General features: G+C 34.5%; 1 protein-coding gene across 1 annotated transcript; it reads right to left on the bottom strand.

Moving 5' to 3' along the window:
* LOC116032683 (short-chain dehydrogenase TIC 32, chloroplastic-like) lies at positions 1–2,612 on the bottom strand. Its single transcript, XM_031275372.1, has 7 exons — positions 2,124–2,612; positions 1,785–2,016; positions 1,422–1,658; positions 1,243–1,324; positions 1,001–1,088; positions 499–545; positions 1–408 (listed from the first exon to the last, which is right to left on the bottom strand). Exons 1-7 carry the CDS (start codon positions 2,245–2,247, stop codon positions 205–207), a joined length of 1,014 nt encoding a protein of 337 aa, XP_031131232.1. The 5' UTR covers positions 2,248–2,612; the 3' UTR covers positions 1–204.
* Between the last annotated feature and the right edge of the window lie 17,097 nt (positions 2,613–19,709).

Here is a 19,709-nt window from a genome sequence, read left to right as displayed (position 1 = left end):
TTAATAATAATAACAATTTATCCAATATTGAGTAATGTATACATGATCAAACTCTAGTTGATTATTATATTCAAAACTTTATAGAAACTATTTGGTATTTTTTTCTTACATATACAACATATATTATACTAGGCTTACATCGTAATTTCTGTATGCTGCTACTATTTCTATGAAGTTTCTGGGATAGGGTTTCTGTTTTCTTCTTCAGTCTAAGCCCTGGAATGGATCTAAAAGTGGCGCATTAGAATCTGTGGAAACCAGCTTATCAGAAGCCAACCACATCCTTGCCGCCTCGGTTAGATTGGAACCCATCTTCGAAGTAGAAGCCTCGTTACAGTCTGCAAAGTATTTACCACTCACATTTTCTAGCCTCGGATCGGTTGCCACGTAGCAAGTCGTCGCCGCAGCCTACCGAATAATAACAGTAAGAATCGAACTCAAACCATTTTGAATTATTGTGAATGGGTATCAGAAACAGAAAGATTATTGGAGATTTACCTGCGGGATGGTCTTCAAAAGTTTGGAAGTCAAAAAGAACACCAAATCTGCAAATATGCAAAACTTTAATTTCATCGTATCAATGAAGAAATTATTTGGCGATAACCCCACTCAGCCGAGTGCTAAAGATACAGACTTGTAATCATAAAATTAGGGGTTCAAATTCTAATTTTCTTATAGTTTGAGTCGGTTAGCTATGGACAATCTAGACTAGTTTACCTCTTTGTGGTATTTGTTGGCTAGAGTTACATGACAGAATTTACACAGTGCATACATACTCTCGGTGGTGGTGGGTGTGAGTTTCTCTCTTCACCCAAAAAAAATGAAAAAATTATATGCTTGTATTGATAGCTTGACTGGTTCTAAAATAACATATTGTGAATAAGAACACAGGATCGAGCTGATCGTCACACTCAACGTGATAGGTTCTTTGTAATCATCGTTATTTACTATCTCCACAAATCCTTTTGATGAATGAAGAGAGATCGAGATGAGTGATTACCAGTGATGAGGCCTTCGCGTTCTCGAGTGAGGCGAGTTCGCACAATCCCAGGATGAACGCAATTTGCCGTCAGATTTGCCCCCGTCATCTGCAACAATTGGAAGACAGGACGACAGCCACAGATTAATCCATGTGAGAGATGTGCCCCCAAATAATTCAGCGCTCGCAACACAACAAATTTCGCTTTTGGATATTTATTAACTATTATTATTATTTCATTTATTGCGGAGAATCACACTTACTTTCAGTCTCTGCGCCAGTTCCTTGGTGTGCAAAACGTTAGCGAGCTTCGAGAGCGCATATGCACGTGTCGCGTCGTATTGACTGTCCCGCCCCCCCACAGTTTCAATTCATCAGTAATTAACGCGCAGTAAAATTAAAACTGGTAGGGTAAAATTGAATAAATAACCGAATTATTAACCTTTTGTTGTTGGTGATGAGGCGAAGATAGCGGATCGGATCGCCGGAAAACCAGGTGTGGATACCGGACGACACGTTCACGATTCTGCCTTGAACGCCCGTCTGTTTCGCCGTTTCCGTCATCTTCTTCAGCAGTAGCTTCGTTAGCAGGAAATGACCTAAGTAGTTAGTCGCAAACGTCATCTCGATTCCGTCCTCTGAAGTCGCATGCTTGTGCGTGAATTTCCCCGCATTATTTCTAATGATTAATTTCGATCAATTCCCCCAAAAAGAGATATAAATTCAAAATCGGCGCCATCTAATTCATATTCATATTATATACAAAAATAATTTAATAATTTAATAAATAAAATAATGTCCGTACATGAGGAGGTTGAGAGGCAAGTTGAGAGATTCGAACTCCGCAACGAAGCTCCGAACGGAAGCGAGAGAGCTAAGATCGAGCGCCATCGCTAAGATCTCGGCGTCCGGCGACTCCAACAGAATTCGGCACTTCGTCTCCTCGGCGGTTTTCATGCTCCGAGCCGGCAGGATCAGCCGCGCTCCTCGCTTCGCCAAAACTCTCGCCGTCTCCGCTCCGATTCCCGACGTTCCACCTGCAATCACAAAATCTCACGCAATTAACCCGCCGTTTACACCGCAGCAACGCCACATCCTCTCTCTCTCTCTCTCTCTATCTCTACACTATTGTTCGTAATCGTACCTGTGATGATGGCGGTGATGGAGCGGAGATCAGGACACAGCTCGGTGACTTCTTCGGCGGTGGATTTGGAGCCGAAGCCGCTGGGGCCGGCGGAGCCGATGAGGTACCTAACGGTTCCCAACATCTTTTTCTTCACGAGTGTGGTGGCTTATTATGATGTTACAAGCAACTTTAGTATGAGGGGGAGAGACAAGATTGATGGCCTAAAATTATGTCCCAAAAGCCACGTAAACAATGCCTACTGTTGATGATGGAATGGAAACTTTTTCAGTGAATCAAAGAATGAAAACTTAGAAAAAGGCAATATAGTACAAGTAGTAAATATATATATGTATATATATATATATATATATATATATATATATATAAGCCTGGTAATGCTCAGAAAGCTTTGCAGGTTTAAGAATGCTGTTGAAGACAGAAGGAGAGAGAGAAGAGAGAGAGAGTTGAAGGTGTGTGTGTTAATGGTGGAAAGTAGAGAGTTGGTTTTAGTGGATTTGGGGTGTGGGAAAAGAAAGAAGATGGAGAGATTTATATAATGAAAATGGTAGGGATTAGGGAATCAATTGCTTTGATAGATAAAGATGGAGAGGATTGCATCTTTGTCATTCATTGGCAACTGTTTTGCTTCTTTTTTTTTTTTTTAATTCTGTAATTAACAATGACAAATATGATTTACAAAGTAAACAAAGCTTAAACTGATAATCTAGTTGTTAAACAAATAATGAGATTGAACATTAATTATTTTATACTTATTGATATTATGCTGATAGAATTCTAAAAAAAAATCTTTAAACTTCATACACTTTTCGGCCACGGTTGGTGGTGTAGCAGAAAAGTAAGTTGTTTCGATTTTTGTCAACAGCATAATCCAGTAGAAACATTTCTAGATGGTCATTTTCAGCAACCATAATTACAATTTTTTTTCTTTTTAATTTTTAATCACGGATAGTCAGAAATTTGGCTAATACCTACCCAGCGGCCCAATTAGCTAATGTTTCTAACGATTAGCTAATGGAGAGTTGGGTCTATAGTATCCATCATAATTGTTTCATCTTGGTTGGTGCCAGAGTAAATGTCACCCGTTATGTGACCGTTGGTCTCATACTCTCATTCGGGTGGTTTCGAGTCGGATATCTGTCCAATTATCCTGTCATAATTCATAAATAAAATAAATGAGTATGTACAGTATATGTAAGAAGTGTGATTGGCTGGAACAACAGTCGGCGATTAATTAAAGCAGAGTGGAAAAATTGAGAAACAAGGTGGCAAAGGTGACAACATGGTAGAGGGTTAAGGAGTATTTTAGGTTTAACAACAATAATTATATACACTGATACAGTGGCACTCGTATAAACTATTAATTAATTAATTAATTAACTACAGTTGTATACATAATCTAATCCAATAATCTAGTCTACCCATATTGGTCAGACAGGTATCGCACGTGAGGTTGGTGATTAGTCAATCTACGGCCTCGATTCCTTCACTTCTCACTAAACTTACTGCCCAATAATTCCCCCTTCTCCTATTTTTTTAAAATTAAAAATTACTCTGTATAATTTACTATTGACTTTTTTTGAAAACTACTATTGACTTATTTATGCACCAATCATAATACGTTACGTGGTCGAATTAATATTTAAATTTATTATTATTTAAATAAAGCTAGAATTGCATGTATTTGTTTTACCTTTTATTTTTTTTACTTACAAAATACATTTTAAATTTCATCACTTCAACAACAACAGCAATAATTAAATCCATATCTCTTAAATATATATCAATAAAACATTTCAAAAGTGATACAACTTATCTAACGGTATCAGCCATTTTGTCCAATATTTTAAATTCTATATATAGTTGGACAGGATCGGATTGTCTCAGCTCAAGATGTTCAATTCCGATCTACTTTTTCTAGAGAAATCATCCCCAAAGTCCCCTTCAAGGTGCACTTAATGCTCCTTATATAAGGGTAGAGACTAGAGGGGGGAACACATGTCAGGTCTTCGTTAATCGTTATGCAAAGTGTACATTCCTCAAGGAGCTGACAGCCTACGCGCTAGTGACATGACGACAGTTCATTCTATTCGGTTTGTGGTTATAAGACTAATCATTGGCAATATCTGCTCGACCTTGATTGACATAGTAGTTATAAGATTGGGAAGTAAGGTAACTATGTTTAAGCTAAGGGTGGATAACTCAAGAGATGCAATCATCAACCGTATCGTGGTTGGGAAACCTACATACACGATTCGAGGTCAGTTCAGGTTTGATCGGATACATGTAATTACGAAGTGCGATGTTTTATATATATATATATATATATATATATATATATATTAAAGAGAAACATAATTGATAAAATGTGTAATAAACAAAAGGAATCGAAGTATGCTAGATTCATCAACGTAACTTTTAAGTGTGTATTGCCAACTTGAACATTAGAAAAGCAAGCAATTCATGTATGTAGTGGGGTTTAGTGTATATATTTATCCAAGCTAGCTAGCTAAACCATTACAAAATACTCATCGCTTTCCAATCATGAGTACAATCAATCCCAATATGAATACATCATGAAATTGTAATCTAGGAGGAGCACTATATAATAATTCCAATATAATTAGCATTCTTCTTATAAATTATTTATGCTTCTTTCACTTCTTAATTAAAAGAATTGTGCATACACTTTTATATTTATATATAGAGAGAGAGATGCTTAGGGAAGTGTCCAATGTGAGCTAAGCTTAGAATTAAAAAGTAAAGATTGGTAGGGCCTTTACGAGCAAAGAAATGTTTCTAAAGGAGAAAAAGAAGTCAAGAAATTTCAGCTTTTTTGAGCACTTAAAAGCTCCCGTGCCTTCCTGCGGGGACCGTTTCATTTCTTATTCTAATTCAATATGTGTGTGTCTCTGTGTATGTCTATATCTGTGTATATATATGTATGAATATGTGTGTATGTATAGAGGGAGAAAGAGAGAGTTTCCGATCCTAGATTTTTCGTTTTTTTTTTTTGTTGTTCTTTTTATGCACTTAACTAACTAGCTAGTGTTAGTTTTGCCCAGAGTTAATATCATTTTTTTTCCTACATTTGTATGTGGCAATCTAATTTAACTCATTTTTTATCAGAATATTCACTTTTGGTCATAGTATTATTGTAGTATGACCGTTTTGTCGTTTATCAACAAAAACATTTAAATATCATTAAATTCAAATGCATTTCAGTCTTCAATTATTGATGTTTTAAAAAAACATTAAAAATATATATATAACGAGTCAACATGTTTGTATAAAAAAGATCAAAATGTCTTTGTATTTAACAACATTTCAACGATTTTGTTAACGGATGACTAAATATGATCATGGCACAATAATACTAGGACCAAATGAAAATGTTCTAATTAAAAAAAAAAAAGACTAAAAATGGACTTTCATCTATAAATCTATGACAAAAAATAGAATTAATTATTTTGCCAATATAGTGAATAAATAAATATGGATATAGACTCGAAAGAGTGGAGGAGTGGGTGGAGCATGATTCTTGTACCAGAAAGTCATAAATTCAATTCTTACCTAATATTCTTTTGGTCAAAATTTTCGCACAAGATCATCTTGGTTTATCTTTCCTGTGTTGTTTGCAGACTATTACACTACTAGATTTTAAGTAGGATAGTTTTTTTTTTTTTTTAAAGAAGTAAAAATAACATTTTTTTCATTAATTTATTATATTTATATATCTCTGTGTCTATACATTTTATCAATTAGTTCAGTGTATCTCTATTAATTAAGCTAATGAGGTTTTAGTTAACTCCATAGGTGATCTAGGTAAAAGAGAACGATAGTTCAAAAGTTGACAACACAAACTAACACCAAAATATATTTAATTTAATGATCAAATTTTATTTTTAATCCTTGACTATTGTGGCTGGCAGTAAATAACATTATCAAAAAAATTATAGTAAGTAATCAAACTTCAATTGCATAAGAATTTCAGTACAAGGTATTGAGCGTGTCCATGTCTAATGAAAAATTCTCTACTTAAATCCAACCAAAAAGCTTAATGCCTAGGGCTTAAGGGTTATGACAAAATTCAATTTGTAGGAATGATAATTATCTTCAACCCCCACGAAAATTCAGTCTTTTCTCGTAACAAGGACAAGTGTGGGACAAAATTCGATGAACAAGAGAGAGGATGAAGAGTACCCTCCTTGGTCTAGCCTCAATATATAAATTTTGGTCCCACGACTATTAGCAAAATGACAATTTTGATCATCATATTTAGTTTATACCAATTTTGATCCCACGAATATTGTTTTAGTACCAATTTTCATCAATAACTATTGTTTTAGTGTCAAAATTCATCGCGCCGGTCACAGATTTGTTTAAAACGTGCAAAAATCTAAACTTGTTAAGAGTATTTCTTCATTTTCAACTTAATATCCCAATTTGAGCATGAATAAATTGATTTAAGTCTTAAGATCGATCAAAATTCGTAATTTTCCTCCTCATTTTACCTTAATTTGAGGAGGAGAACTGTGAATTGTGATCGATCTTAAGACTTAAATCTCTTTATTCATACTCAAATTGAGATATTGAGTTGAAAAGGACGAAAATACCTTTAAAATTTTTAGATTTTGACACGTTTTAAACTGATGGGTGACAGAAGGGATGAATTTTGGCACTGAAACAGTAGTCGTGCGACCAAAATTGGTACTAAAACAATAGTCCTGGGACCAAAATTGGTAGAAATTAAACATGTGGACAAAATTATCATTTTACTAATAGTTGTGGGACCAAAATTGGTATTTGCTCTATATAATTTTCTAATTTCTAAATCTCAATAACTTTATTAGTAGTTTTAGAATGATATTTTAAAGATATATAATTGTATATATCAAAAGAGGTACTCTTTGTCCTCGTTGGTATCAAGTCAGAAAAATATTTCTCTCGAATCTAAGGGAAACAAGGGAAAGTCAAAATTGGGAATAGAAAATATGTCTTGCATATATCTCACTTGATCATGTTGTCATTCTTAGACTTACAATAAGATTATAGAAATGGCAATCTAATGAAAATGAGCAAATAATAACATTTTAGAAATGGCAATCTAATGAAAATGAGCAAATAATAACATTTTAGTAATGGCAATCTAATGAAAATGAGCAAATAATAACATTTTAGTATGTATTTTACATTTCCATTAATTTTCAATTACTACTTTTCAAGTTGTAAAATGGCAATCTAATGAAAATGAGCAAATAATAACATTTTAGAAATGGCAATCTAATGAAAATGAGCAAATAATAACATTTTAGTAATGGCAATCTAATGAAAATGAGCAAATAATAACATTTTAGTATGTATTTTACATTTCCATTAATTTTCAATTACTACTTTTCAAGTTGTAAAATGGTGTAAGATCACAATAATTATAATTCTACCAGTTCATGGAGGTTCCAAGTGACCTGCGGACGATACTTGATGAGGATACTATTGGGGCCGGTTTCCATAGAAGAATTTTCCGTGAGCTGGGGATGGATACTTTGTAGATCGACCAACGGATTTTATTCCCTCCTTTTCTATCAAAAAAAAAAAACAATAATTATATTTCAATATGTATGCAATGACTTTTTTTATGTGATTCGTGAACTACACATAATAAAATTTATTCAATGTATACATTTAAATCATAACTGTAACTTTCCCTCATCATCAAAAAAAATAATAAAAAATTGACATTGTAAATAAGTTAGAAATTCCATCATCAACACGAAATTGAAGAACATGAAAACATGATTAATTTAGTAGTGTAATAGGAAGAGCACATGGAAAAGGTTGACTTTTGACCCAAAGTAATTACAAACAAACCAACCTCGAAATACTCGAGGAGAAGAGAATCAATTTGTTGACACAACCATCAACCGTGACCATTGTAAGTGTTGCTCCCACCTAATAACCAAATCAATTCCATTGCTAAAGCTTTGCCTTCCATATTGGGTTCATAATCAATGCTTCAAATGTTGAATAGGAATGCCCAATCTTAAGAGCATTGTACCATAAATTATTACTTTGAATTAATTTTGTAGAGTTTGTACAATATCTTTTTGCTAAACATATTGTTGAAAATTTTAGCAAAAATAGGATTTGAAGTTATTATTTTGTAGTACAAATATTTGTGGGATCCACTTTTAATTTGGGTTGAGTCAATGTGAATTTGAGTTCATCTTCTAAATGATACAAAGAAATTGATATATTGTATGCTCAAAAAAATAATTGGTGAATGAGAAATTGATTATCAAATTATACTGATTTGAGTTGGAAAAATAAAGATGGGAATGTTTTGAAGAAACTTTTGTCTCACGTTGAAAGAGGAAAATGTGTTTGAACTAGTATAAATACAACCCCTTTTTAAAGGAGCTTGAATTGAACAACATAGAAGTTCTCACTAACACGCAAAGGAGTGAAAACATAATTAAAAAATGAGCCTAAAAAGGTTTCACACGAATGTTGTTTGAAAATTAGCAACTCATAAAAACTTCATTATTAGCATTAACATCGTAATTGTTAATTTATTTTATCATCTTTACAGCACGTTTGGTTCACATAATGAATTTGGAGGGAATATGAATATTATTCCATAAGGAATGGAATAGGTAAGGAATATAATAGAAATTGTATTATATTGTTTGGTTCGCTGAAGGAATAGACTTGGGAATTGTATTCCAGCGTTTGGTTGGTTAGAGGAATAGAAATGGTATATATATTTAAAAGACATAAATGCCCTTGTATAAATTTTATTATTATTATTATTATTATTATTATTATTATTATAGAGAAAAAATGAGTCTAAAAAATTAAGGTTTAGAAAAGGGTAAAAATGGAAATAAAATAAAATATCTATTCCTAATAGGTCAGTAATAGACTAATAACAGGGGGTGCTGATAATAGCTATTACCCTTTGACAACACTTGCGTGCATAGGGTGAAATGTCAAAAGATATTTGTATCATAAAACGGAAAGTCTGTGACTCCCCGAGTGTCGGTCTCGAAGGAGGGACGTGGAGGTATGTCAAACATTCGGGAGTTTACTTGATTGGATCATGCATAGGACTTGAGTGTGGTGAAGGGTGAAATTGCAAGTGAGAGTGTAGTTCATTGGTTGGTTTGAGTGCAAAAAGAGTAGTAAAGTAAAAGTGATTTTGGGAATATGTAAAAGGGGTAGGGATTGGATAGTGTTCATGAATATTGCATAGTGAGAGTGCAAGGTCATGGATTAGGATTGCTAGGATATTGGCTATTCAAGAGTGTGTTGTCTTAGTCCTTTTCCACCTTGTGTACTAAGGCTTCTTTGACGTAGGAGTGCCTTCAAGCATCCAAAGTTCTAAGAGAAATTTTATCAAACACTTCAGCTACACACTATCCTACTATTCTTAAGAAGTCCATAGGAACTTTGATTGTGTAAAGCTTTAAATCCTAACTCTAATCAAAGACATGAAAGAGTCAAGAGCTCAATCTCTCATCTAGATTGGCCAAATCCAAACAAGATCTCATCAAAACAACAATCAAAAGACAAGAATAGATAATCCATCAACACAAACTCATAGATCCAAGATATAGAAATAAGATCATCACAAAAGCAATATTCAATCACACAATCCAAATCCCTAGACTAAATTAGCTACTCATGATATGAAATGCAAGCAAAAGCTAATTTAATCCAAGAATAAGATTACTAAAATTATAGAAATGAAATATAGATCACCTAGAGAGAAGAAGATCTTCAATCCAAGCTTGTTGTCTTCTACAATGGAGATTGATCTAATCTAAAAACTAAGAAAAAATGGAGAAAGTTCTCCAAAGGAAAAACTAAGAAAAGGGAAAACTAAAATTCTGGAATCCTCCTCTGGAAATTCATCAAAGGGGTTTAAATAGTCTCCGAAATGACAACCCTAGCTAAAATTCGCGCATCACGCTTCCACGCCTCTCACACGCGTGTGAGCGTGCGTGGGGAGCTTCTGGAAAGTTTCCACGCTTGCTCACATGCGTGCGGCCTTCCAGTTTGGTCCTCCGGGGCTCCGCTTTTGCCTGGTTTGCTCTTTAAGCTCATCTTTTGGTCCTATTTGATCCCGGGGCTCCTGTTTTACTTCTTTTAAGCTAAAAATAGCTTTTGTGCATCAGTTAGTGATTTTCAAACATTTACGCACATAATTTACCAAATAAGGATGCTATAGACGCGATAAAACACCCTAAAATGTGCCTGAAATAAGGGTATCTCGGAGTCTTATCAAATTTTCCACACTTTGCTTCTTGCTTGTCCTCAAGCAAGACATTTTACTCTCTAAGCATATAAGTCTCCGAGATACTCTCCCATGCAAAATAAAGCTTTTGGCAAGTCAAAATAATGGGTGTCTAAGACTGTTGAAACGGGGGAAATCATTTGTGTTATCTATAAAGGATTTTGGTAAGATGTCAGCAACTCAAGAAATATTTTCGGGAAATAAAAACCTTTCGTAGATAAAACAAATAAAACAAGGGATCACACTTCTCGCACTATACGCAAGCATGCATTTCCAAAGTTTCGGTTCACCTTTTATTTAAATAGGGCCTCTAGCCGATCCCACTAGTGGGAACGATGTGCACTAGCTAATCAACTTTCCATCCTTATACGCCAAAGCCCAACGTAAATGTAAATGAGGGTAGGGGCATGGACCACTCACCGCTTTTGGCTTAGCGCGGTCCCTCTTTCTTCTCACTTCCTAGGATAACGTCATCGAGCCACCCGACTTCACAGGGAGATCCATGCTTTTTCGAAGGTCAGTGCAATGGGTACTCGAATTCTAGCAAAGCGGCTCACCTCAGCTCTATTTTCTCAATTCTTGGGATCTTTTTATGTGAACAACCGACTCTAGATAAAACTTTTTGCTTACCGAAGACTATGGTTTGACACAACCCAACGAATTGGCTTCCCTCAATTTTTCTTAAACTCTTTTGGTGCTTGGCCTTTTGCCTTTTCGATTTCTCCTCGTGTCAACCCCTCATGCCTTTTTCTATTTAATGTTCAAGGGTTTTGTTTTCTCATTAAGCTCATCATTAGGCTCACCTTTTGCCCCATGCCCTACCAAGGTTAGTTCAATTCCGGGCCTCGCTAGTTTTATCTTTCTCAAATTAAAGAGTGCACACTCCCACTTCGAGAGATCCTTGACTAAGGTCCTACGTATATAAGAGGTGAACATCATGCAAGCAGGCAAGAATATAAACTTATTTGGCTCTAACTCTCTCATGGGTGCAAAAAGTAACTTCCTCAAAGATATTTCGAGAGTAAAAATTTTTGGGCATCTACTCAAAATTCTCCCTAGATAACACAAATAATAACTCTCTTTTCAAAACTGCAAATGCACCCGCTTATCATTCCCAAGAGCTTCAACTTCTAATATTAAGCATGTAAGCATGTAAAGCACAAAGTGCGTCCTTTCCACACTTTAAAGTAAACATCATCATCGATGTTTCTATACGTACAGGGTAAAGGAACGAAACAGGGATTCTAAGGATAGAGAATTAAAAATCCCTTTCCACACTTTGGAAATTGCTCTGGGATAAAGGGTATGCATCAAACGATCTTATTAATCATGGTAAACTTAAGTATACTCATACACAAAGCTATAAAGAAAATATTTCCACACTTTAAAGATCAAAACGGGGCTTAAAATTAGAAAAGGGATAAGAGGATAAACCAAGTATGCATCCCTCTTTCCACACTTTAGCTTCCAGCATAGGCCTTCTCCCGTTATAGATGCTCTATAAGAAATGGAGACATAACATACAAAAAGGGTTTTCGGAGTACTATTCAATTATTATAAACTGATAGAAATATAAAAGCAGAAACATAAATAATAAAGCATGTAAATAAGAAGAATTATTCAAATATAAATGCGGATAAGTAAAGCAGTTGGAAATTAAATAACATAAAGCAATAAAGTAAAGTAAAGCATAGAAAAGAAACAAAAGAAATAAAAGTCGGAACCCCACGCATAGGGATCCTAATGTTCAGACGGGACCAGCAATCATAGTAACCCAAGTCACAGAACTCAGAATCAAGTGTTAATCAGTCAGGACCGAGAATAGTTGAGGAAGGTATCACTCATCACCGAAGGGATGAAATTGCCTGTCGAATCGAGCTTCAAGAGCGGCAATTCTTCTATCATTATTCTCCACCGCTTGTCTCATGCGGTTGAGATCCTCGGTGTGAACATCCTGTCTTGCGGAGATGGATGTGAAATGGCTTTCCTGCCAAGTATGCTCCTCAGGCCAATAGTTCATTTGTTCCTCATGTAGTTGTCTATGAAAATTTTGCGACGCGGTCCACTCCATTGGAGTTGGGCCTTGCTCCTGTGCAGCGTCTTCCTCCTCATTCTCTTCCTCGTCCTCATCATCATTATCAGAAGCATTTAAATCGGGTGCATCATCACCTCCAAGCCTTAGTTCTGCGGCAAAGAACTCTCCCACGGTAAAAGAAATTGAGCAACCATCAGATCTCTCCCCCATCAACTGGTCCAGTAGGCCCAACCCAATACACAATTTAGAAACAAAAGGTCCAATAAACACAGTCTGAACCTTTGGCTTTAGTTGGGTCTGGAGCCATTTCCTAGCCTGAACGCCCATGTTGATACTGACATCATTCTCCATGCACCACATGTAGAATAAGTCCTGCTTGTATACCTTGTTTCTATTCGTGGTTCGTCCAGAGAGATTTATAGCAAAGGCTAATCTGATAGCCTTCAAAGCATTCCGGGTGATGAGCTTTGCCTTCAAGTTTGAAGAGTTGTATGGGGCATTGTTTGTGATGCTTCTCCAATATCGTCTAGCAACTTCATCTGAATCAAAATCTTCTTTGAAATCTCTGAAATAAGGCATGGACACGCTTGTTACATCATGAAAACCGAGTGTAACACCTAAAGTGTTAACAGACATACTGTAGTGGTTGCCGAAAAGAGTGAATGAAATAGACTCCCTTGCATCGTTGACTTCCCTTCTAATCTCTAGGGTCGCCAAGAATTCATAGGTGACAGGCGCATAGGTGGGTCATCTCCACTGAAACAGATAGCGGAGCTGTGGGTGCCTAAGGAGCATATTCACTTCTTGCAAATAACCAAATTCTCTTAAAACATTATCCTCAAAGTGACGGCCAACAGAAAGCTGTTTTCCTTTATAGTTGTCTACTGTTGCGAGTTGAATAGGTGTCAAGTGTCGTAGTGACCTTGATCCCGGCTCTTGTATAGCCTATTGAGCTGTAGTGTGCTGCTGTGTCCTTGATCGACTCGATTATCCTAATCATGTTTTGATTTCTTTGCAATTTCTTTCGAGCGTCCCATCCTACAAATTATAGAAATTATCATTCATGGTAATTGGCTTTGAATAAGTCACCATTATATTTGTGTAAAATTCCTTGTCAAGATAATGGATTTCAAACATATAGGGCTAAGAATTTCCGAAAATTTTGCCATAAATTCCCCTATATTTTGGACAATTTCAAGCATAAGAATATCAACAATATCATTCCATTATCACACACATGCATAAATTCATCATAAGATATATCAATTTGATAGTCAAATAAGAAGTCAACTACAAAAGTCAAGAATTTCAAAAAGTCAACTTCATCTTCTTCCCCAAATTCAAAATTAGGGTTTTGAAATTGAAAATTCAATTTGGGCAATGTAGCATGTGAAAAGTCAAATTAATGACATATAATAGTTCTATAGCAAGTTTACTCATCAATTCAAGCATCAATTTCATAATTTCAACAAGAAATTTAACAAACCCATTTGTTCATCAATGGTGTTCACACTTGAAGTTCAAGAATATACAACAATCCATCAATGTAACCATCAATAATGAAAGAAAACATTAAAGGATAGTTCTATGAAGCATTATAACAAATTTAATCATTCAAAATCATGCAAGGCAATGTAAAATAAATTTCACATTCAAACTCTTCCAAACTCATGAATATTCAAGGATAAAGAGTCAAAAAGATGAAAGATTACCTTGATGTTGACGTTTTAATCTTCTTTGAATGGTAAAAAGTGAGTAGTATGTTCAAACCTTGAGTTTGGTTCTTCCTTGCGTGGAGAAGAGAAGAGAAAAATTGATTTTGGGAGCAAAATAAGGTGGGATGGCCGAACAAGGGTTTTAAACCCGTAGGGGCCTCCACGCCGGTCACACTCGTGTGACCGTGCGTGGGAGCTCTCTACCTCGCTCCCACGCATGGCAACACGCGTGTGAGCGTGCGTGGGAGGCTACTACCTCGTTCCCACGCACGGTTACACACGTGTGAGCCTCGTGTAGGTCCACTGCATCGTTTTCTTCTAATTTTAGGCCTTGCCTTCCATACCTATATCTAGTTTAAGCTCTTCCAAAGCAATTTCTAGTCTCGAATCCTACAAATTAGTCCTCAAAACATGGTTCCATATGATTGTAGCAATTTATTAGAACAAAAACATTAAAAACGAAAGCATAGCAATAATGTAAAGCATTTTATTAAAATCTTGGGTTGCCTCCCAAGTAGCGCCACGATTTACGTCATTGGCTAGACGCATTTTACCTTGGTTTGAATTCAACCGAATTCCTTGGTGGTGGGTAAGAAGCATTTTGGTACCCACGTGTTTTTCCAAGTAAGCTTATCGTTCCTTCGCTTCGGTTTTGGTTTCACTTTTGATTTGACCTTTGCCCCCATCGTCATCAGCTCCTTCTTTTGCCTTTTCCTTGTCATCATTCGTGGCTTGTCCTTCGAATCTCAGGGTAATTTCTCCTGAACTAACATCTATTCGTGCCCGACATGTAGCCAGAAATGGTCTTCCAAGAATTAAGGATTCATGGGGATCATCATCTCCCATCTTACAGACAATAAAATCGACAGGCACAAGAAATTTTTCTACTCTTACTATAACATCTTCCGCTAAGCCTTCAGGATACCGTGTGGTTCCGTCAGCCAAACGTAGAGTCCATTCTTGCAAGGGTAATAGCTCATTCCCAGGAACATTGTTACTGGGAATACAAATGCGAACCAAACAACAGAATAGGCTATTACTGGGAATGCTATGCCATTCCCTGCCTATTCCGTGAACCAAACAGCCCGTTAAAGTGCACTCTTCAACACAATAGAGTACACTTTTTAGTTTTTAATACTATGGGGTGTACCTTTTAACAAAATAATGCGTATTTCTAGATAATCACGAGAACTTTGCAAAGTGCACTTTAGTTTTATTTGATGTTTTGGCTTTACGTTTGGTTTAGAGGTTCACTTTTTACTACTTAGAGTTTAATATTTACGATTTAGGTTTAAAATTTAGTTTATTCGTTGATATTTTTAAAAGTTATATATACGTATTATGCTCACATGAGAACCTCCTCTCAATAAAAACTAGGAAAAATTGTAGTGATGTTAGTCATAGAAATTAAAATAAGTTATCAGCGGCTATGATTAAAAATCAATACAATAAATTAAATCCTTACGTCTAATAAGCAATCCAAATCACTCATGTATAAATATCAATTAAGGACCTTTTCATTTAAAAAAAAAGTATTGTTATTATTTTTAAATATAAGAAAATCTTATTGTTTTATTAATTTTCAATGCTTTAATTTAGTGAAACAAACATGTGGAGCATGATAGCATAAAAGGGTGTTGTGTTGTGCTTTGGGTAATTGTGTGCACTCATGCACAACATTGATCATGTGCTCCGTAGAATGCCGTCAGAATTGTGTACAGACTTAATTAAATATTGCACTATGCACATTCATACATTACCCTATACTGTTTACACTCTAATCTTGCATTTCGCACACGTTCACATTGAAATTCACACATACACGTCATTCACCATCATCACCAGCAAAGAAAACAACGATAAAAAACCGCATTTAATTCGCATACCCAACTAATGCACAAACACATCATTAGATGCAAACCAACTCACAAACAAATGCGCAAGCATATGTACGCCAAACTTATATATGCATTGTACTACGGACACTCCAATATTTCAATATGCACATGTTCACGTTGAAATACACGCATATACATCATTCACCACCAACACCAGCAAGGAAAACAATGATAAAAAATAACAATTGATTTACATACTTGAGTAGTGCACAAACACATCATCAGATGCAAACCACACCACAAACAAATGCACAAACATATGTGCTATAGTACACACACGACACATTTATACATTGCACTATGCACACTCTAAAATTGTACGGTGCACAAGTTCACATTGAAATGCGCGCACACACACATTATGCACCACCACCACCAGCAAGGAAACAATAATAAAAAATCTCAGTTGATTCACATACCTGACTAGTGCACAAACACATCATTAAACGTAAATTGCACCACAAGCTAATGAACATGCATATATACTATAATATTTCGAGGTTAAAAAGTAAGTTGCTTATGAGAAAAAGTGTAATATTAATCAGAAATAAATTGATTGATTGTTACTTATGAGGAAAATTGTAATACTAATCATAGATAAATTGATTGTTATTTATGAATGAAAGTGTAATACTTATGAAGAAAAATGTAATACTTTTACAAGAAAAAAAAAATAATATTTAGGGATTGAAAATTACTTATGAGAAAAATTATAATATTTTGAGAAAATAGAGAGCATTTTGCCTTCTTTTTTTTTTTTTTTTCTCAATAAAGAGAGCATTTTTAGCAAAGAACAATACTAAATAGACCAAATTTTTTACCCAAAAAATTACCAAATCCGAATATGGTGTATCATTACTGGATAACTTAAAAGGGCTAGCTCTGCCCAAATCGAATAATAGCAACATGCCACAACAAAAAAACCAATTAGTTAAATGTTTCTTTAAAAAAAAAACAATTAGTTAAATGTTTCTTTCAAAAAAAAACATTTAGTTAAATGTTTGGTAAAATTTATCATTATCTATTTAACAAATTCTTTTTTTAAAAAAAATCTTAATTTTTATATCAACACGATAATAAAATTGCAATAATCTTCTCTCAAGATTCTTTTTGGAGTAAGATTTCATATTTATTGAACCATATCTTTATTTCATAATAAAGATGAAAAATAATGGGAAAAAAAATACTATTACCATTAAGTAAGACATATATATTATTTGATCAAACAGGGTGTTAAAAAAGAAGAAAAAAAATTCAAATTACTGATCTTCCACTCTATTGGATATAGATTTGGTCTGGGTATTATGTGCATTAATATATTCATAAAAATCTCTCCCTCGATCTGAAATTACATGTTTTTGTTAGCTAGTCTGTTCTTTTTGACTAGTTTAAAGCTGCACACCTAGCTAGGGGAGAGAAATATAAATATAAATATAAATTCATAAATATTACAATACAATAATCATGCAGCTGCTGATTCCACTAACTTCATAACCCCAATTTAAAATTTTTAATATATTTATTTTATTTTATATTAATTAATATATATGGACACAACTAAAATGGACTCATTGAATACAGCCATACTTCAATGATTGCCACTCTTTCTGTGGGTGTCCAGAATCTTGCAATGGACCCTTTCTTGAAATTAGGGTTTAATTTTTATTTTTCCAATTTCTTTCTTTTTTAATTTAATCAATCATGATTTGATTACACTAATCATCCATCCACCCCTCTTGATTTGTTTAAGAAAATAATACCCTTTTAGCTACTTAACCAAATTATTGTTAAACCACAATTTTTTTATGGCTGCATTCATCAGTCTGATCCACTATGCATATATAAAATTATAAAAGATTTTATTATTGAAGATGGGTGCATTGAGATAATCTAAGTTCCCAAGAAAAAGCCAAAACAAAAGAGGATTCAACACAAAGGTGCCTAAGATCCTAAACATCAGTCATGGTGCATGCCTTAATTTGTTCACTAAATCCAACATTAGTGACAATATCCTAATTAATCAATTCTTCCTTTTGTGTGTGAAAAAAGAGGGGTTAATAAAAAAGAATTCTTTTTAAAATTGTTAGTTTCACAAGTTATTCATAAATGTTGAACTATTTTTATTGATTGAGTTAAATTCGTTCATTATTGAAGTTGATAACATTTTATAAGATAATGAAACTCATATATGACTGTCTTTTATACTAAATTTTGTATCATTTATCTAATGTGATTTTATTTTTCGCGTTTAAGTGATGGCTACAAAACTTAAGGAAATATGTTACAAGCTATATCTAATAAATTGATAGAAAAGTTTATTACATGTATATGATGATGTTGGAGGGTGGATAGAGTAAAAAAAAAATCTTGTTATTAATTGGTTTTGTTAGGAGTTAGTTTGTGCAATTTTTATTTTTTTTTTTGGGTTATAGGAAAGCCAGTAGGGCTACAGTCAGTACCTAAATTTATATTTTGAGTGAAACTCGCCTTGTGACTCGGCTCTAGCCAGCAAATGAAGGAGTTAAACCAGTTTAGATTGTTCATGGCTAACTAGCTCAAACTAAGAAAATCAATAAACAGTTCTCACAATAAGTTAAATTTAAAACTTTATAATTACTAAGCTGATTGACCAACTTTGCATCATGTCTTAGCAATATGATGCCACAAGTTATGCCAAATCAAATGATAGAATATTTGATATAAAAATTTTAGTGCAAATGATAGTATGTAGTGTGACTGGAATATTATCTTCTGGAAGGATACATTACTTTTTCCTAACATTTGTAGTGTTCATATATAAATCAAATCAGATGAGAAATTGTTTGTTAAACAAGTGAAACTAACACATGAAATTTGCTGGAAGCTGACTGCCTAATCCAGTCAGAAAGGCACTAATTTAAAAAATCAAAAAACTCAGAATCAAAGATAATGTTCAGAGAGAGAGAGAAAGATGAGCTCCCTTAGCTCCCGCAAATTATATCGTGGACCGTGGTCCACAATGCATTGTGGACCGCGATCCCAAAACGACGTCGTTTTGATTAATGAAACAGACGGATGAATTCGCGCCACACACTTTCTTTTTATATATACTGCACTTTCTTTTCATATATACTGCACTTTCTTTTCAACACAACTGCAGTTCCCTTTCAACACAACTGCAGTTACTTTTTGATATAACTACAGTTGTATATTATCGAATGAAACTATAGTTATATCAAAAAGTAACTGCAGTTGTGTTGAAAGGNAGAGCAGTATATATGAAAAGAAAGTGTAGTATATATGAAAAGAAAGTGAGTGGCGCGAATTCTTCCGTCTGTTTCATTAATCAAAACGACGTCGTTTTGGGGACCGCGGTCCACAATGCATTGTGGACCGCGGTCCACGATATAAGAACTGCTTAGCTCCTAATAACCCTTTCCCCTTACTTTCCACAAAACTTTTCTTCTTTCTATGCGCATTCCTAAAATTAAATATTCATTTAGTGGCTTCTGCATCGTTCATTTGTTCATATCATATAGTACACATGCCAATCTCCAAACAATTAGGCTTTTTCCTTCCTTGGTAAAGTGAATTCATATTCTATGGTCAATAGTATCTATCAACCATACCCCACAACCCACAAACCCCCTAAGTAATTAAGAC

This window comes from Ipomoea triloba, chromosome 10, assembly GCF_003576645.1.
Source record: "Ipomoea triloba cultivar NCNSP0323 chromosome 10, ASM357664v1".
In the NCBI taxonomy this organism is placed as follows: Eukaryota; Viridiplantae; Streptophyta; class Magnoliopsida; order Solanales; family Convolvulaceae; genus Ipomoea; species Ipomoea triloba.
This window is presented reverse-complemented; position numbering and strand designations above follow the sequence as displayed.